This window comes from Anoplophora glabripennis, unplaced genomic scaffold (genome assembly GCF_000390285.2).
Source record: "Anoplophora glabripennis isolate ALB-LARVAE unplaced genomic scaffold, Agla_2.0 scaffold301, whole genome shotgun sequence".
Classification (NCBI taxonomy): Eukaryota; Metazoa; Arthropoda; class Insecta; order Coleoptera; family Cerambycidae; genus Anoplophora; species Anoplophora glabripennis.
The window spans coordinates 210,759-230,433 of NW_019416435.1; the positions used below are offsets into that span (position 1 = coordinate 210,759).

Here is a 19,675-nt window from a genome sequence, read left to right on the forward strand (position 1 = left end):
CCCTAAAAAGTATTGTTTTTTAACCCCATTTTTGTGATTTTTTCGATTTTTACCATAATAATCATGATTCATTCGATTTGTAACCATGTATTATAAATAATTTAATTACAAACATTTTTTTCCTCTTCCATTTTCGCCTAAAATCAACTCTTAAAAAGATACATAATTAAATAGGAAGAAAAATATGACATTTTTCCAATTTTTTTAACATATTGTGCCGTCAAAAGTTAAGCCCACGTTTCTTTTTATGCGCATAGAAAAATTTTCATTTCTAGTGATATTTGAAAGGCAAAAAGCCAAAAATCTCCGTGGATATACGATTCACCCAAGCCAAAACAGATACCGCCTGGTCTAGTAGTATTCTACCCACTTGGACAGTGTACAGAAAGTGTTCATTGCATTTTATAGAAAGTGTCATTTCAGAAAGCATAAATTGTTTTCTAGAAAACATAATTTGTATTCCAGAAAACATGAAATGTATTTCAGACATTTATTAATTTTTAATTTCGTAGTTATCAATTCTACATACATGCATATCTATTATGAATGTATCATATTGCTAGATGAAATAACTCCAGATGAAATAACGAAAATCATTTTATTATTTGTCATCATTATTGAGAATGAATTGTTTTAATTATTCTGTTGTAACTGATACATTATCATTTTTTTAAAATTAACTGAATATTTCTACCTGAAAATATTTTCTTTTATTATAATATAGGCCCAATATTTTTTAGGTCTAACAGTAAATATATCTATAATACGTAGAAGCTCAATTTGCATTACTATTCTGATATATAATTATTGACTCTTTCTGAAATATACCTAGGAAAGGGTAGTAAAAATTGATTTTCACAGCACCGACTTCAGTTAAGCTAGATAGCTATAACAGGATATATTTAAAATTGCATTATCTATGATCTGTCCAATGAAAATGTTATAATTTTATACATGAATCATGAATTGGTAGAAAGAACTAAGAAATACCTCATATAAAGCTGTTTATGCTTTCACAAATATAGGAAAAACTAATGGTTTGACCATCTAGCACTTTTGCTGTATCTTGGTAACAAATATGAGGCAAATTGAACATGTTAATATAAATTTTAAAGAAATATGGGAAAAATTTTACCACTGTGGTTATGTATGATGTACACATTTTTTAAGGTGTTCCATCCCTCAGTAAAACCTTATGTTCATAGAAAGTTTATTGGTGGGGATAACAATTGTAAGGATAGGATGACAAACATTTTTATGAAAATATTTCAGTATTACTTTGACACACTGTGTAAAACATTGGTTCTCAAAATTAAATTGTGACTCCTTCTGAGATCAGATCTTTGCTTTAATAAGTACGTTACATACAAATATATACAGTATGTCGTATATGTTGATATTCCTGTTTTCGACATGTTTTGCTTTTGTTTTATTCGAATTAAGAAATTGTCAACAACACAGTTGTCTGAGAATACAGGCATATATAAACATAAGGGTGAATTTGTAACTACCTCATTTTACAACAGATCAAGTTTGTTCAATTTGAAATATTTTTGAATAATTTCCAGAAGAAACTTGACGATTATAAAAGATGGGTACTAATCCAGTTTTGGAAAGTTGTATTTAAATGGCCTAAAAGTAAATTAAAGGCAATTCTCAGTTCAGATCACTTTGAATTAAAGGAAAGCAATGGTGGCCTTAGGTAACAAAAAATGTTTTAACATTTTTGAAGCTATTTGCATTGTGACATATTGAGCAAAATTATTTTATCTTGATGACTTATCAAAGTGAAACTGAGAAATAACCTAGAATTGGAAAACGATAGAATTATGTATTTCAAACAGAGAACTTGAAGATTTAAGAAATTAGGTTATGAAAAATAAACACATATTTTTGTAATGATTAATTTTTTAAAACGTAAAATAAATTATTGTTTATATCTTTTGGAAAACCTTTAGCGGCCCCCTGCAACTTCTTCCGCAATCCCTCAAGGGGTCACGAGTTACACTTTGGGAATCATAGGTCTAATAAAATATTTAACCGTTTTCTTATTTCACAAACATAACCGAACTTTTTCTTATTTTAAAAAAAAAGCTAGAGTTTAACAGTTCTTAGTAACACGGCCACACTGTATAGATGATCCTTTTATGCGTACATATTACATGAGGTCAGTGGTTCTCAACAAATTTTCTGTTAAAAAATCGTGCACGTGTATTTAAAATTTAACTTTTTTTAACTTCAATTTTTCCAGAAAAACTTAATTATGCAGGCTGTTACAAATTTGCTTCTTACTACAGGGACCTCGGAAACGGTAAGAGATACAAACTAGCTTAAATGGGGGCAAAGTTGCGTAATCAGGGGACCAACATTATGCCTCGAAAAAATCAAGGCTAACATGATCAGATTTTGAAATATTTGAAAAAAAAACGAATTTTGGAAATCTGTTTTTGTTTCATTTCAGCTGTTTGAGGTGATATTGAAAAAAGAAGAACACCCTCATAAAAAAATTTTGCCCTCTTTCGAATGGCATAGTCGATTATTATATATAACATTTCGTCTCTCCAGGACCATCACAACTTCATTTTTTTAAATACAACGATAATTTTATTACATGTTTTGCAAGTCTTCATGACCTCCTACCTCCTATATTGTATTGCCTCAGCCCGAACCAGATTCAGACGTTTTTTCTGGAAAAATTAATCTTCAATGTATCCGTTCCAACTTTATCTAATTTTTTTATTTAGATTTCTGTGTTTATTGAATTATCATACACTCGAAGTGTTGTTAGACCCTGTGAAATCCACCTAGTTATTTAAACTATTACCTGGTCATACAAAACTCGATAAGTTATTGCGTCAAAATTAAAACAATTTTAATTTTATTATCACAAATTAATTCTTAAAAATGTATATGACCACCCAAGACTTCAAATGAATATTATACTTTAAAAAATTACAGTTAATGTTCAAAAACATTTTCGTTTTCTTCTACACAAAAATCTATCCATTTCGCAATATTTTGTACTTTCTTCTTCTGAGGGACTTAAATCTATTCAAGATATTTGCTTACAATTCTTCTATGTTGTTGGGAATTTTTTTATAAATTTTATTTTTCAACGTTCCCTATAAAAAAATTAAGGGGGGATAAAACAGGTGAACGTGCTGATCACTCGACTATCCCACCATTTCCTATCCATTGTTAGAAAAATTCTTGATTTAGAAAACCCCTGATATTTCTAGTGTCGTGTGGCGGTGCACCATCTTGTTGGAATCATACGTGTGGTAATACATTTAATGAATATTCAGATATGTATGCTTCGAAATCTTAGTCAGAAAATTGAGATATCTATCACCATTTAAATTGTCGTCATAGATGAAAGGTCCTATAATGTGGTCTCCAAAAGTACTGGCCCATAAATTTAATGAATGTTTCATTTGGTTTCTTATAGGGCTGTTTTCTCTTGGATTTTGTATTGACCAGATGTGTTCTATATTTCTATTGAAAATACCACAGTTAGAAAAATTACTTTCATCTGTCTATATGTATAACTTCATGTAAAAAATTTGGGCGATTCTGTAATTATTGCTGACGCAACCAATTATTGCAATTAGGTAATCAGAAATGTGTATTTTAAAGGGTTTGTAAAGATTGTGTCTATTCAATGCTATTTCTCACGATTTATGTGGGTCATTACTAATCTAGCACAATTAAAAAAAATTAAATAAACCTTATCTAAAACAGTTTGTGTTTCAGTTTCTTCTATCCCGTTTTCATATTTATTGCTAGGTTTCTCAAATGCTCCAAATTCAGTCAAACTCCGATCAACTTTTTGAAATAATGTTCGATGAGGCTGCTCTTCTTCAGGATATTTATCCAAATACATTTCACAGTAAGAGTAATAAGATCGGAATTGATTATACCTGTAACTGCAACTGTGAAAAAGCATGTATGAATATCTTGAAAAAATTTAGATTGGAATTTGTTTGAATTTTGAGCACTCGAGAATCCTAGAAATAATTATGGGCACGCGAAAACTCTAATAATGTGTTATTGTAACGTGTGATGGTAATAGTTTAAATAACTAGGCTGAGACAGTACAGTATTGGGGATCATGAACGCTTGCAAAAAATGTAATAAAATTTCCACGGTCGTATTTAAAAAAAATTAAGTTGATGATGGTCCTGGAAAGACGAAACGTTACATGTGAAAATTAACTATACCATTCGATGGAGTGCAAAAAGTAGCCATGAGATAGTGTTCTTCTTTTTTTAATATCACCTCAAACACGGCTGAAATGAAACAAAAACATACTTCAAAATTTTTTTTTAAATATTTCTAAAATTTGCCATGTTAGCTTTGATTTTTTAGAGGCATAATGTTGGTCCCCTGATTACGTAACTTTGCCCCCATTTAAAGCTAATTCGTATCTCATGCTGTTTCCGAAATCCCTGTAGTGAGAAACGAATTTGTAACAGCCTGAATGTTCTGCACAGTAAACTATACCACTATATAAATTATAACATTTAAGATAGGTAAGCTGGCCTAAACCAGGGTATGCGCACCTCTAGAGGTATGTGAAGACGTCTTAAGGAGTATGCAAAGGGATCTCTTAGGATCATCTCTTAATAAATAGAAACAAAAAGGAATAAAGGAGAAAGAAAATAAGGATTAAACAGTTCCATTCATTTTCAGTATTTGTTCAATTAAAAAATAAAAACTGTAATTAGCTTAATTTAGAAGCCTACGTTTTTACCATGTACCAAAGATCTATTTATTAATAAGCAAACCCAGATTTTTCATGAACCATCAATTAATCTGTCTAAATTATAATGTAGATATTGTACTATTGGTAATGTAGACACTTAGACACATACATTTACTCCTACTCTAATTATATTTAAGACTTAAAATGAGGGTAAATTTTTTTTAAAGGGGCCTGTGAATAAAAAAGTTTGAATATTGCTGATCTAAATACATATCTTGGTTAAGTGGTATCTCAATTTATACAAAAATGGTTTCATTAGTATTTAGGCATTACTTGTCATAAATGTAACGATACAATGTTTGACAATGGTTTAACATGCAAATTGTGTGATGTAAAAGTGTTATATTCTCTGATGTAGTAGTAGAGGTATGCATTAAATAAATATAAACATAGAGAACTAACTCCATTGTTTGCATTTGGAGATATTTTACTAAGAATACTTTTATCTTAGATTTTTATCTTTTATCTAGAATACTGATATCTTAGTAAGCTAATAATATTCATAGAAAGAATATGGCTTTATTTTTTTTACTTCATTACATTCACATTTAAATCGAAAAAATTTTAGCAATACTCTCTTACTAAAGCATTAAATTCGAGAAATTAATATTTACTGCCATTTAAACAAGATAATTTTCTTATTTTCTTCCTTTATTCCTTCAGATGAGAAGAATAATTTCTCACCTTAATCAGCAAATCCCATAAGCAGGGTTCATAGTTCAAAATTAATATAGAATTTCCTGACTTTTCCAGGTTTTCCCTTACTTATAAAAGAAAAATCAGGTACTTGCATATCATTTTTACACACTAATTGGTGTTTATGCATTAAACTTTTTCTAGACTGGACTCCATAATCTTTTTTATATCCAAAGAACCTCTTATAAAAGTTTCAAAATCACAAATCAAGAATCCAGACCCGGTTTTCACAAAATTTCCAGTTGCAAACATCAAATTCCCTGACTTTCGTGAATACTTTTAAAATTCCCTGACTATTCCATGTTTTTTATGAAGAATAATGAATTCCCTGACTTTTCCTGGTATTCCCGGTTTTCCAGGTCATTACAAACTCACATTTTTATTAAACATAGATCTAACCCAGCTACTCCATAAAAACCAGCAACTGTGTAATAATTTAATATAAAAATATGTATTTATTTTTCCCTTAAGTCCAATTGTGAAAAAAAAGCAAATCCCATACATCAAGTAACACTCAGTGTATAAGTATTAGCATTTAATGTTAACACCAAACTGGCACACAAAAGAATCATTGTATGTATAAATGTTATAAAACCTGGTGTATCAAACAGGCTACAAATCCACTATCAATTGCAACATTTTCAAATATGTTTGAGGAAATGAGTATTTATTTCACTCTTTTCTTCCAAAAAGGATGAATATAACAAATATGTGACTTAGAACAGGAAATTTACCTGAGAGGGAATAAGTCGAAAACTAAGAGAAAAAGAAATAATGCCAAGACGAAATCTCCAGAGACAAAGAATCAAAATTAAGGTGTTTTGCATGGATCTGAAGGTCAGCATTACTTGCAAAGCCAAATGTCCGCAATTTTACTTTTTTTTGAAATTAAATCAATAAATAGTTTCTGCTAACCACCTCACAAAATAGGAATAATATTTTATCTAATTCGTTAATAAATATTGTGAACTCTCTCAATATTACCATGGAGCAACCTTTTTAGAAAGTGCAGATGAAGTTAAGGCTAAAGACAGTTATGTTGACTTGGACATCAGAACCTGGGAAATTAAGAAAAAGTTCAGGGTTCAATACAGTAACCTCAGTGATGTATGAAAGTAAGTTACTTATTAAATAGAATGTACAATCTTAGAAAAACTGCCTACATAAAGATTATTATGACAGTATACACTATAGCTTTTATAATAAAGTACATATGTAGTGTCCAAAAGTGTTGACTTTACTGGTTATTTCTGTTTATGATAATAAAAAAAATTATGAGTGTTCTGATTTCAGTAAATTTTAATCTCTTGATTTTCATTGATAATTTTTACATTTTTGGTATTAGATAAACAAAAAGTACCAATTTCACTATTGTTTTACCTACTTCAGTTTTTACTTTTAATGTAAAAACAAAACCAAGCATGTTCAAAAACTGATTGAACAATTTTATGAGTCTCCTGAACAATTTACCATTTTGGAGTTACTGGTTTAGTCTATAAATTATCCTTCATAAGTTTGTCACAATGTAGGTGTTACAACATGCATGTATGTATATTTTGCGTGTGATGTACTCAGTAAAGTCTTTACGATCTGAATTGAAGAACCAAGAGGTTGGTAGTATGTATTAGGTTTGGTCGCTGACACAACTCGGCACGGAAATATTTGAAAAACTTGTTCTGATTTTTATTTAGCCATATACAGATCTGGTCGCCCAGTTGAAGAATGAGCGCGCGGGTAAACGCGGCACAAACACAGCCGCACTGGGGTACCTGGCCATACATTCAGTTGTCAATAAATGGCCTAGCAGTGCAGTGCAGCAATACGGAATTTGGTGTGATTCAGGTAATTTTAATTAGAGACACCTTCTATTAATCATTCATATTACAATCGAGAAAGGGAGAAATAAGAGGGATGTTTTGTTTACTAATATTGTTACATGGCATTTTGGAGACTTTTTGAAAAGAAACAGAAACAAAATTTACCATCAATATAATAAAATTGTTTGATGACATAAATAATTAAAATATGTTGTTGGTCAAATGAACATATAATAGAAATTTTCTACACATTATATAACGAGCGTTCAAATAAAAACGTGGTCGAAGTTGGCTCTGACACATTGGACGTAGGGAGTAGCTTATAGCGACCAACTTAACCTCATTTCTCAACGAGCTGTATAGCAGCTGTCAGTTTCAATAACGTTAATGACTATATAACTTTATTTTAAAGAATAATCGTGATAACAATAACAAACAATTAAAGGAGCTGCGGAAAGTGTCCCCCTCCTTGTTATAACAATAAATTAAAGCAGCTGCTGAAAGTGTCCCCCTCCTTGTTCCAAGCACTTTTCACACCTGTTCCTCAAAGAATTAAAGACATTTTCTAAGATGCTCGGGGTATTGTTAATTTCACGAATCTTGTCTATAAGTCGAGCCTGCAGATGGTTTAAATCAGGAATAGGCAGTTCAAAAATAGTGTTTTTAAGGTAAGGCCACAAAAAGAAATCACACGGCGTAATATCACATGACCTCGGTGGAAATTCATGTTCAGCATTGAGACTTATTAGTCGATTTTGGAAAACTTCCCTCAACATATTCATCGTCTCGCCTGCCGTATGTGCCCTTGCGCCATCTTGTTGAAAGTAAAAGTTTGTAATTTCGTTTTCTTCCAGCTGGTTAACAAAAGGAGCGATAATTTCTTCTCTATACCTTTGCGCAGTAAGAGTACCATTAAAAAAAATAGGTCCATAAATCCTCCTTCGATTGAGAGCACACCAAACTCCAATTTTTTGAGCGTGTAGAGGGCCCTCGACAAAAAAGTTATCTGGTTTTTCAGAAGACCACATTCTCATATTCTGTGAGTTTACGTAACCACTTAAATGAAACCAGGCTTCATCAGAAAAAAAGGTGATATTATGAAGTTCACCGTAGTTGTTTAAAAACCATTCACAAAATACAGCCCGTCGCGGAAAATCAACTTCATGAAGTTCTTGCTGACAAGTTAAACGATAGGAGAACAAACGCAAATCTTTTTTTAACACTGTGTGGCAGGTACCGACTGATACTCCCACCATTTGTGATAAAACACGTACAGAAGTTCTTGGCGCATTTTCCATTATTTGTTGGACATTTTCTTTTAATTCTTCAGTCCGCTTTTTAGGTCGGCCGCTTCCTTCTTTTCTTGTTACACTGCCCGTTTCACGAAAAACATTAACACAACGCTGAACTGCACTTTGAAAAATTTTGTACTCAACAACGCCGGGAAATTGATTTTGAAATTCTATGAAACATTCCTCAATAGAATACTTCCATATTCCATCAATCTTGCGTCCATTTCTAAAGTAGGACTCTATGATAAACACTTTTTGTTCTTGAGAAAACACCATTTTAAACGCTTTTTAAAACGAAAATATTCAAATTGATAGCGGCGATATAGCGCTTTGACAGATGACGTTTAAGTTCATTTGCTATACGCTACGCCCTACGTCCAAATTTTCAGAACCAACTTGACCACGTTTTTATTTGAACGCTCGTTATAAATTTTTATAATTTTCTACCTTTAGTAGAAAACTTTTTTAGGGACTCCTATGAAACTTATTAAATTTTATTGCTAGCCGTTTTTATAGATGTTCAACTGACTTCAGAAAGACTTTACAATATTATTAACTATATTAGTTAATAATATCTTAGTAGTACTATGTATTAGTAAGTATTATATGTATAATACTGACTGGAGGACTCAAACTGGTTACTGAACAAAATGTTTTGTTTATATTAATACTTTCATTATTGCTTTGCATCATTTTGAGCTTTGTACAATAGGTTTATTTGCTTATATCTACTGAGATAATTTTAGAATTGTTTTAACTAATTAGCATTACTAAACTTTAATTCACAATTGTAGATATTGGAAAAATACGGCAGGAATAAAATATTTAACTGTTATAACACTATAAGTTACTGATTTAATTTTAGAAATTATCAAAACTGTTCTATGTATAAACCAAATAATATTTAAAGACACAAATTAATAAAGATGAAGAAAACACGTTGATAAATTCACCAGTGGCGTACTTACTTATCGGGTGTATTTTACTATTTTCTTAAAAAAATATTGACACGCAGATGTGTCAATATTCCTCTAGTTTTAGAATCCTCAGATATTTTAAGAAAAACTGTCTTTCAATGTTTATACTAGGTTGCATGGTTTTCCAGTAAAACTTGAAATTACAGTAGGCTTCTTTTGAAGAAAATTAAAATGGCCGAAAGACAAACTCGATAAGAAACTAGGGTAAAAGGCGAATTTGGCCCACCCTATACACTACAATAACAAATTATTAATGATAATTAAGGGTAACATAAGAAAATTAAAATCTGTAAGTGGACAAAATATATATTTTTCTGATGAGTCTGTCGTAGAAGAAGCTGACCATGTAGAATTCAATCAGAATTCAGATTTTTCTGATACTGAAGATGACAACTTACTAAATGATGAATACGATACAATATAGACTATAGCGTAGACGAAGAAGAAAATCAGTAACAAATTCAACAAATCGGTCAAAATAAACAGCAACAGGTGACGAGAGAAAGTGAAGAAAATAAAGAACATCTAGTAGAGGAAAGTGATACAGATGACAATTTTCCTTTACATTATTATGGAAAGGGTCGATGTTTCAAATGATGGCTTTAAACCTACAAATGTTAGAAAAACTTTAAATGATAATCTTATTAGAAACAAAATACCTGCTTTGCAAGGAAGAGCAAATAATCTAGCGAGAAACTGTACATCGGAAAATGTATGGAGGTTGCTATTCGATGAAATAATTATATCTGCAATAGTTACATATACAAATCATAAATTACAAGCTATGCGACTGAAACTGAAAGAAAATCAATCACCAAATTATAACGACACGAATTACGTGGAAATAGACGCCTTCATAGGTTTACTGATGTTATGTTCTATATTCAAGTCTAGAAAAGAGGATTTATGTTCACTTTTTACAACTAATCCTGCAGGACGATCAATATTTTGAGGAATAATATTTCTGAAGCATGGTCAGACACTCTTATCGGCTCTACGCTTTCATGATGCTAATACTAGGCAAGTCAGAAAAGAAAACAATTCCGCTGCTGCCGTATCCTATATCTTTGAGAAATTTATTTCTAATTGACAAAATAATTATGTTATTGGTATTGATGCCTGCATAGATGAGATGTTATTGGCGTTTAGGGGTAGATGTCCTTTCAGGATGTATATACCCAATAAGCCTGCAAAGTACGGCATAAAAATAATGTGCATCGCCGATGCTAAAAATTCATATCTTTATAATGCTTACATATACTATAGTGGAAAAGATAGATGGTATAAACAATTTGGTAAACCTGTTCTCCGACTAGTAAAACCTATTGTCAATTCAAATAGGAATGTCACTGCCAACAATTGGTCTTTTTCTCTGGAAATTCTGAAGGAACTAAAAAAAGAGAGGTCTCACTTATGTTGGGACTCCAAAAAAAAAACAAGCATGAGATACCACCACAATTTCAGATTCACAAAGAAAGAGCTGTCCTGTCAGTTCCACAATGTATGCATTTACAAATGACTATACATTGTTGTCATGCATTCCTAAAAACTCAAAAGTAGTTCTGCTAGTATCATCTATGCACCACTTAAAATCTACAGATATGACAAATAATAAGCCAGAAATAATTAGCTTTTACAATTCCACAAAATCCGGTGTGGATACTCTTGACCAGAAGATTGCAAATTATTTCCCAAACCGAAGAACGAGAAGGTGGCCTCTATCTATGTATCTTTTATAATATGATAGAAGTAAGTTGTGCAAACACCCGGGTTATTTATAATACTGTTCCTGGAAAACAAAATGAAGATAACTGCAATTATATATATAATTTAGCTATAAGTCTAATTCGAGCACACATTGAGAGGAGATTGAACATTCCCAATCACCCTTCAGATTTAAAAAAAATAATTTCACAAATAATAAACTACAATATCCAAATAGATGATAATGGCGAGCATTCAGGCATTAGTACCAACAAATTGGAAAAGCGAAAAACATGTAAATATCGTACTCCTAAAAAGAAGAGAATGACTGCCTATAAATGACTATTATGCAGCACTCCAACGTGTTTGGAATGTTAAAAAAAGTGTGCAATGCAAGATCTGTAAAACAATTTACATTTTTTGTATTTATGAATTTGTTAAAATCATATTCATTTTGTAAACCATATATTTAATCCTTCTAATAAAATAGATTAGTGCTCATATAAAAACTTACTTTTATTTTTCATATAAAAACTAGTTTTTATTGTAAATAAGAAAAAAACATGTTTTTATTGTATCATTGCAAACATAGTCATTATAATATTAACATTTACCAAAAGGAAGCATTTTCGGACTGAAAGATGGATGTTACTTACAATGTTGGAAATAACATGTTACTGCTCAAATCCTGCTCATTACAATAGAAACACCCTGTATATTTAAATATAATGTCACAATGATGTGTGAATAAAAATATGAAATCATATGATGCTATTCAAGGAGAATTTAAAAACGCAAATAAATTTACAAAACAATTTTTTAATGGAAATGATAAAAAAGACTACTCTTTTTCAATAATAAAATATTAAGATAATATTCATTAGATGTAAGTAATAAAAAATGTTTTACATACTTATATAAATCTAGTCTGGAAATGTATCTACTGCTTTGGAGCAATTTTTTAATATTTAAAATTTTAATAATTATTATAATTTAATAATTTTGATGGAAGGGTTTAACAAAATCTCAAATGAAATTAGAATAACTTGGACGAAAAACTGCACATTCTTTATGAAAAAGAGTAGTTAAGGGAAGTTAGTCAACAGTATTACACATCTACTTTTTATCTACATTCTCTTCACTTAATGACAGTGGTTTATTTAAATATTATTTATATAGGATGAGTAATATTTATTTACAGTTTATTGAAGAACCAAATATTTTAAGTTAAAAAGTATATTCTCCCAATATAAAAGTAAATATTTTGTTTCTTGAAACAATTATATGTACGTGACATCATATGGTAGTAACATAACCCATATCAGTGACAGATAAGTTAATAATAATAGTTTGTGTTGGGAGGGTGTTACAAGGTCTGCATTCGTTTTGCCGAGTATGTTTTTCTAGGCGAAAAATTTTTAGTTGCTAAGTGCAACACGCTCATCAAAACAAACGGATATTTTTGTCAGGTTGCATGTTGTTGGTGAGGTGACATCCATGATATCCTCTTTGGCCTGATGCTGAAATTATTTTAAGTTTAAGAGGCGAAAAACAATAATACTTTTTCGTAACAATCTCTACAGTCAATATATTTCGAGTTTTAGTCACACAACTACGATTTATGATGACAACTAAGACAACATAGCCACAAATATTTTCTGGGGTTTCAAAACATTACTTAAAAATTAGGTAAGTGCATCAGAGGAAATGGGGGAGCAACCTTGAGTGACAAACACTGCAGAATATTTATTAAATCAAACACAGGGTTTTATACGAGTTGCAATAGCTGCAACTAGCTACTATCTTGGTCAAAATGAAAGCACCTCAGCAGAGCAAATGAATAGTATTGCAGTAACACTGTTTCCTAGTTCAGATAACACTTATCCCTAGTGTATTTTGTTCAAAAGTTGTACCTACACAAATTATTCAGATTCATAATTAATTACTCAAATAAAAGAAAGTGAGGAGCGAGGGAAGAAGGGGGAGTTGTGTATGATGACGGATTCTTTTATTTATTATAGCAATTAAGGAGGATAACATACCTGTTCTGAAATATACACATTTCAAAGTATGTACAATAATCCTCATTGAAATCAATCATAATTTTTGTTTCTTAAGTCACTTAGAACAAAAAAAAAAAGTTTTACACCTTCACGTCACTTCCCTTAACTTTGTTTGTAATCTGATAGAGAGCATTTACCAAAAAAAAATACTAACCTTCACAGTATTCGGTAATTTTGTTTCATTCAAGCTGTGAAAATATTAAACTACTTACGTTTCTATATTTTTTTATGTTCAATGTTTATTTATTGCTATTTTTGTATATCAACTTTGCCCAGGTTTAATGTGATAACCTTTAAAATACATTGAACAAAATAAAAATAGTTTTTATTGTAAAACAAAAAGAAACTTTAAATACTGTTATGCAATTAATTCAAAGTTTAAGAATATACTAAAATTTTACAGATATATTTGAGAAAATGTTGTACCTATGCGTAAAAGTTAAGCTATAAGAAAAGGCATGGTTCTTTATATCTACAATACAATCTACAATTGAAATGCAGAATTACTAGCATTGTTTTGTAAGTGTGGGAATTATTGTATTTAATTTTATTAAATATCTATCATTATGCATTTCTGGAATATTAAAAAATATCCCAAAACATTTGAAGGCCTATATCCCGGAAATGGTACATTTCTGAATTAAGGTTTGTATTAGTGATGGTTCGTGGTCGTATTTTGATAATCAAGAGTGAGACCCATACCATTTCTTAAGGGATGATTTCTAGGCTTACATGGCGAAACTGTTCATATCTACCAGCTGATTATGAAACATACCTCAACCCTTTTCGACATCTCAGGGTTGGCAACCCCGACTTTATTTTTTAATTTGCAAATTTCATTTGAAATTTTTTCATCAAGGATCTTCTCTATGTGGACCAAGATATCATTCCCTAAACAATGATCTAAATTCCATGCTTCATTAACAAAATATGATCATTTTTATTATCGCAAGCCACCATTAGTTTTTATAAAACATTTTGCTTATTTTTGCCGAGGTATGTCCTTTAAAGTTTGTGGATGTCTATGTGGGGCACCCTGTATTATTATGGTGAAATAAATCATTTTTAAATTGTATTAAATATTAACATCTTTAAAAAATATATATTATATGTTGAGAAATAAAATGTAATTCAATTTTATTATGTTTATGAGAGAATATATCCATAACAATGTATATTTAAGATTCTTTGAATCAATGTTATTCTGTTACATGGACATGACGTGCAAACTAGTTTTGTGGTAAAACCCTTTGATTTTCCAAAAACTGCAGAATATGTGTGTAACATGTTGCAAGTAATTCTTAGGACATTCAACAATCTATACCAGAAACAATAAGAAGGTAGTTACAAAAGACAAGACGAATTAAAGTAAAACTAAATTATTATTTGATAAAAATATATCGAATCTCTATAATCAAGAAGGAAATGTTTAGCACTTCAATAGCTGAACCATTTAAAAATAATATATATGAAGTTTTAGCTGATCTTTATCGTAAAACTACCAGTTCAGTATAATAAATAATGTACATACATTATGTTGACAGGTATTTTAACTTATTTCTTAATATAGCATGCACAGAACTTACTTTGTGTGTGTTCCTGGAAACCGTAGGTTTACTTTCAGGACTGTGATCTTCTTGAGAGGAAGTCCGAAGGCGCTTGGCCTCAGAACGTGGCTGCGTTGGCAGCACACGCTTGCGGCGGCTAGTGCTGGCAGCAGCGAGTGTGTTAGCTGGATCTGCCATAGACGAAGCGTTCTAAGCTCCTCCACTTACCAGTGACACTCATTCCCTTGTAATTCAACTTGCTCTTATGTTTTTATGCAGGGCTGCAAAAGTCATACCTCAGATTTATTAATCACACTTGACAATTTGAGACTTGACATTTTTGCAAAAATCAATTGTGTTAAAAATCGTTACAGCCACGTTATTAATTGTAGGGATTTATAAGAAATAATAAACATCTATAATATGCATGCATGTCAAATTTCGTAGGCTCGGATTTAATTTGTTAAGGTTTTTAAGAACATTTCTTAGCATAATTGCTTTATTTAATTATACTGCTAAAAATAAATATAGAAAATTAAATAGACTCAACAATTTTCGCAAGTTACGAGACTTATTTTATACACAAAGGACGAGTATCCATTTCATGGGCATAAAATACGACATTGGATATCAAAATGAAATAAAACTATCAACGACTTTGCCAACTACAGATGTTAATTTGTGTAAAAACCGTCACATAACAATGAATATTAAACCTACCGAAATTATACTTCATATTTATATATTTCTTTCTTTAAAGTGTTTTGTAATATTAATATAATTAAGAATTTCCTAAAACGACATTAACTTTATTACACTGTCAACTTTGCAACACAGCTCTACAGTCAGCAACCATGGACTAAAAAATCCCGATCACACCAAACAAAAATAAGCAGAACCTGTTCTTAAAAACCAGTTTCAGAAACTAACAACTTCTAATCATTACAATGGGGGAAAAATATAACAAAATCACTTACATTGGTTATAATTTCATCACAAAATGGTTCACTAAAACATATGATCCATAATGCACCATTATTATCCTGTTTTAGTGTGATAAGTGAGTTTTACAATAATAAACTAATCTCCTGCCATCTATTGTTTAGTAGTATGGTTTAGCCACACGGACACCTCACAAAATTGACATAGAATACTTGAATTTGATTTAGAAATCCGAATTTCAGCGCCAACTAGATAATTAATAACAAATAACCGAAATTTTCGTTTTTGAATCGTTTGACAAGTGCGTCCAAAGTATAAAAAATATATAAAAAATAAATATATTTTCTGTCGAAAAAGTGGTTTCTATACAAGATCGTTCAAAAAATATGTTTGTAATAACTCTATTAACAAATTGTAATATTATGCAAAAGCATAGATGATCCGAGTAACAAAGACAGAAAACAATCGATTTGGCCGGTCCAGGCGTCTCTGGCGGAGCGCCGTCATACTAGTCCCAGGATTCCCTTTTACAGACTCCGGACTCCGGTTAGTTTTCGGGAATTTATCTTGTGGGGTAGACGTCCTTGTTAGACAACTTTGCGCAAGGTAAGAATGGTCGTGTTTTTGAATTTAATTATTTAGCTGGCAATGCTGTATACTATATTTTAAAAATATTTGTTTAGGTACCCACAGTACCTATGATTATTTGCTGTCATTTAGATATTGTATATTTTGTATTTTTAAGAATGTTTGTTATTTGTTTATATTAAAAATTAACTTGGAACTATAGAAATGGTACATAAGTATATGAACTTGGTTTAAGGTAGGTATAAGATTATTTTTGCGGCAATAATTTTTGATTGGCGAAATCATTAGTATAAGAAATATTACGTTTATAAAAAAATGCGCTATGTTAAACTGATTCATATCATATATTTACGAAAAAAAAAAAAAATAATAATAATACGTAGTGTTCGATTGACTTACCCGTTTCGACGAAATGAAATAAGTGATAAAAGTTCTAGTTATTTTTTGTGTCCGACGTAGTCGGACAAGCCAGGCTAGTTGATTTGCGATCATGAGGCTGAGGGGCCCGACACGGCAAGGGACCCGTTCCGAATGGTTTCTACCAAGAGGTCTAAAACTTACGGAAAAATGTATGGTGAAAAATTTAAAATATGGTAAATTATTTAAAAGTAAAAAATTAGGGAAAATTAAACTTTTATTACAATCCACGCCACTTTTCTTATATAAATGTTAATATATGTATATTTAATAAAAATAACTAGAAATTAGGTACTTCAATAAAAACATTGTCACATCACCTCTCCGCTTTTAGAAGAAGATAAATAGAATTTTCTTTTTTCTCGAGATCAACATCTATACAGGGTGATTCATTAATAATGGGACAGAGCTTAAGGGCATGTTGCTGACCTCAAAATAGAACGATTAAGCCAAATAAGCCTTATCCGAATATTGCTCCATTTCGATCTACAGGGTGTTAAAGTTGAAAAAATATTTTCGAAATTTTTAAATATCTTGAGCACCTTTGAACGGATTGTCTTGAAAGTTTGTATGTTTTCTGAGGTGGTAATTACGGAAATGGTAACTATTTTGCAATCACATCTAGGATGCGCTAGTTGCAGTGTTCCGTCGGAGTAAACATATGTCAAACTTTTTTGTCCTTCAAAAATCTGAATTTCTACATATTTTGGTTATATTCAGGATGCCAAGAGCATTTTACTCTGAAATTAGAAGATTTAGAAGCATCAGACATGTGATCAAACAGAAACTTATTTTAAGTTAACTTACAAAATGATGTTTTTTTCTGAACCCACTTTTTAATTTGATTTTATGTCGAAATTTGGCTAAAGCTCAGATCAAAAAATACTTTGAATATTGTGTTTTCTGTTATAGACAACTGACATTTCGTTTTTTTTTGTCGTTTAGTCATGAAACATTTTATGAATTAATTTTTATTGTTTTAAATAAAATGTTAAGTATGTATCTACTTGTTCACCTTTTTGTTCATTTGTGCTTACGTTTGACAAATTTAATATTTGAAGGCATCACGAATATATGTTTTATTAAAATGTCTTATTTTCTTAGAATAAAATTGAATTTTATACCAATTTTTCCTACTTTTTGTTTTTGGAAAATGAATTTTCCCACTTTTCCGTGCTTTTTTCAACATGGCAATAAAATCATCACTTAAAGAATAATACAAAATATCAACTTATGAAAGAATGTTATTTTATTAAATGTTCAAATTGGTTTTTCTCCGCTTCCATACAATAATAACATCTTAGCTTCACTTTCGAACGAACATTCCGAAGCATTTCGAGCGTTATCTGACAAAATTCTTCAACAATTTCTCGATAAAAAAAAATGTATCTGTCAATACAAAAATTTCATACTCTATCAGTTCAACTTTTTTACCTGTTTTACTTTAAACGAGACAATATTGTCTTGTCTTCTCGAGACAATATTCCGTAAAATCATCACAAAGTCGATTGAATTCCAATTCGTGAAAATGGTTTATACAATTGCTGAAAAAGTGGAAATAATTCTTGCTCTACAAAAGTAATGATTGCACGGCAGACATCACAGATTTTTAATAATCGTCATCCTGACAAAAACACCATGCATCACGCATCGATACGTCCTGGATTTAGTGCAAAAATTTTCGGAAATTAGATCGGTTGCAAACAGAAAATTTCAACGTGAACAGGTCGTACGTAATGAAGGTAGCTGTCCTGGGTGGAACCAAATTTGAGACTTAGGAAACTTGCAAGTAAGGAACAAGTATCACCCATACAAAATTAATTTGGTATACAAGAAATTAATGAACACGATCCTGATCGCCTTTTGTAGATCTGCGAAGAAATGAGTGAACGTGTTCGAAAGAATCTAAATTTTTTGTACTCAATCTGGTTTTCCGATGAATGTACGTTCGAGCTGGATGGTCGAGTCAACCACCATAATTGCCGCTACTAGAGTGATGAAAATTTTTCAAGAAACTCATAAGCAGCATCCGAGGAAATGGAATGTTTGGGCGGGCATACTGGGAGACAACCACATAGGGCCTTTATTCCTACTGGGAAATCTGGAGGGAAACATATATCTGAATCTACTGAAAACCACTATGATGATTGTGGAAGTATTGGAAAATGACAACGTATTGCCAGACCAGGATGTGTGGTTTCAGTAGGATGGTGATTTTCTTAATAAGAACTTTCCGTGGCCTCCCAGGTCGCCAGATTTAATGCCCTTAGACGTTTTTCTATAGAGACATTTAAAGTCGAACAACACGACCGAACTTACTTGAGGAGCTTCGTCGGCGAATTGTTGAAGAATGTCGTCAGATAACGGCCGAAATGCTTCGAAATGTTCGTGCGGAAGTGCTGCAAAGATTTTATGATTGTATGGAAGCGGAGGGAAACCAATATGAACATATATAATAAAATAACATTCTTTCATTCATTGATATTTCGTTTTATTCTTTAAGTGATGATTTTATTATCATATTCAAATCAAAATTTAAAAAGTTGTATGTCATCGTGAGTCGAATTGAAAAAGCTTTTAAATGAGGTGTCACTCAACATTGGGTGCCATTTAAAGTTAAAGGGTATTTTACGTCTCTGCCTAAGGAGTAGCTTCCAAGACACCAAAATTGACGCCATCACGTGTCCTCCTTGAAAAGAAAATCACGTATCAGGTTTTTTGTTTTTTTTTAATTCCAATGTTTTCCAGGATTTAATTGAAAAACCCTGTATAAAGAAAACAATAAAATTGGAAGCATTCTGTTACCAAAATGAATCTGATCTTGCGGTTTAATAAAGGACTAGTATACTCTAAAAAAAGAAACATCC

General features: G+C 31.1%; 1 protein-coding gene across 3 annotated transcripts in view; it reads right to left on the reverse strand.

Annotated features, from left to right (window-relative positions):
* LOC108909058 (E3 ubiquitin-protein ligase TRIP12) overlaps positions 1–15,920 on the reverse strand; it is an 88,787-nt gene extending 72,867 nt beyond the window's left edge. For 2 of the 3 annotated variants that reach the window (XM_018713285.1, XM_018713286.1), the window contains exons 1-2: positions 15,839–15,920; positions 14,901–15,142 (exon numbers count right to left, since the gene is read on the reverse strand). In XM_018713285.1, coding sequence (XP_018568801.1) covers positions 14,901–15,059 — 159 coding nt within the window. In that variant the 5' untranslated portion in view covers positions 15,060–15,142; positions 15,839–15,920. Of the gene's footprint in view, positions 1–14,900; positions 15,143–15,581; positions 15,700–15,838 lie in introns of those variants that run through there. The other variant, XM_018713284.2, reaches the window with a different exon arrangement.
* Positions 15,921–19,675: the final 3,755 nt, after the last annotated feature.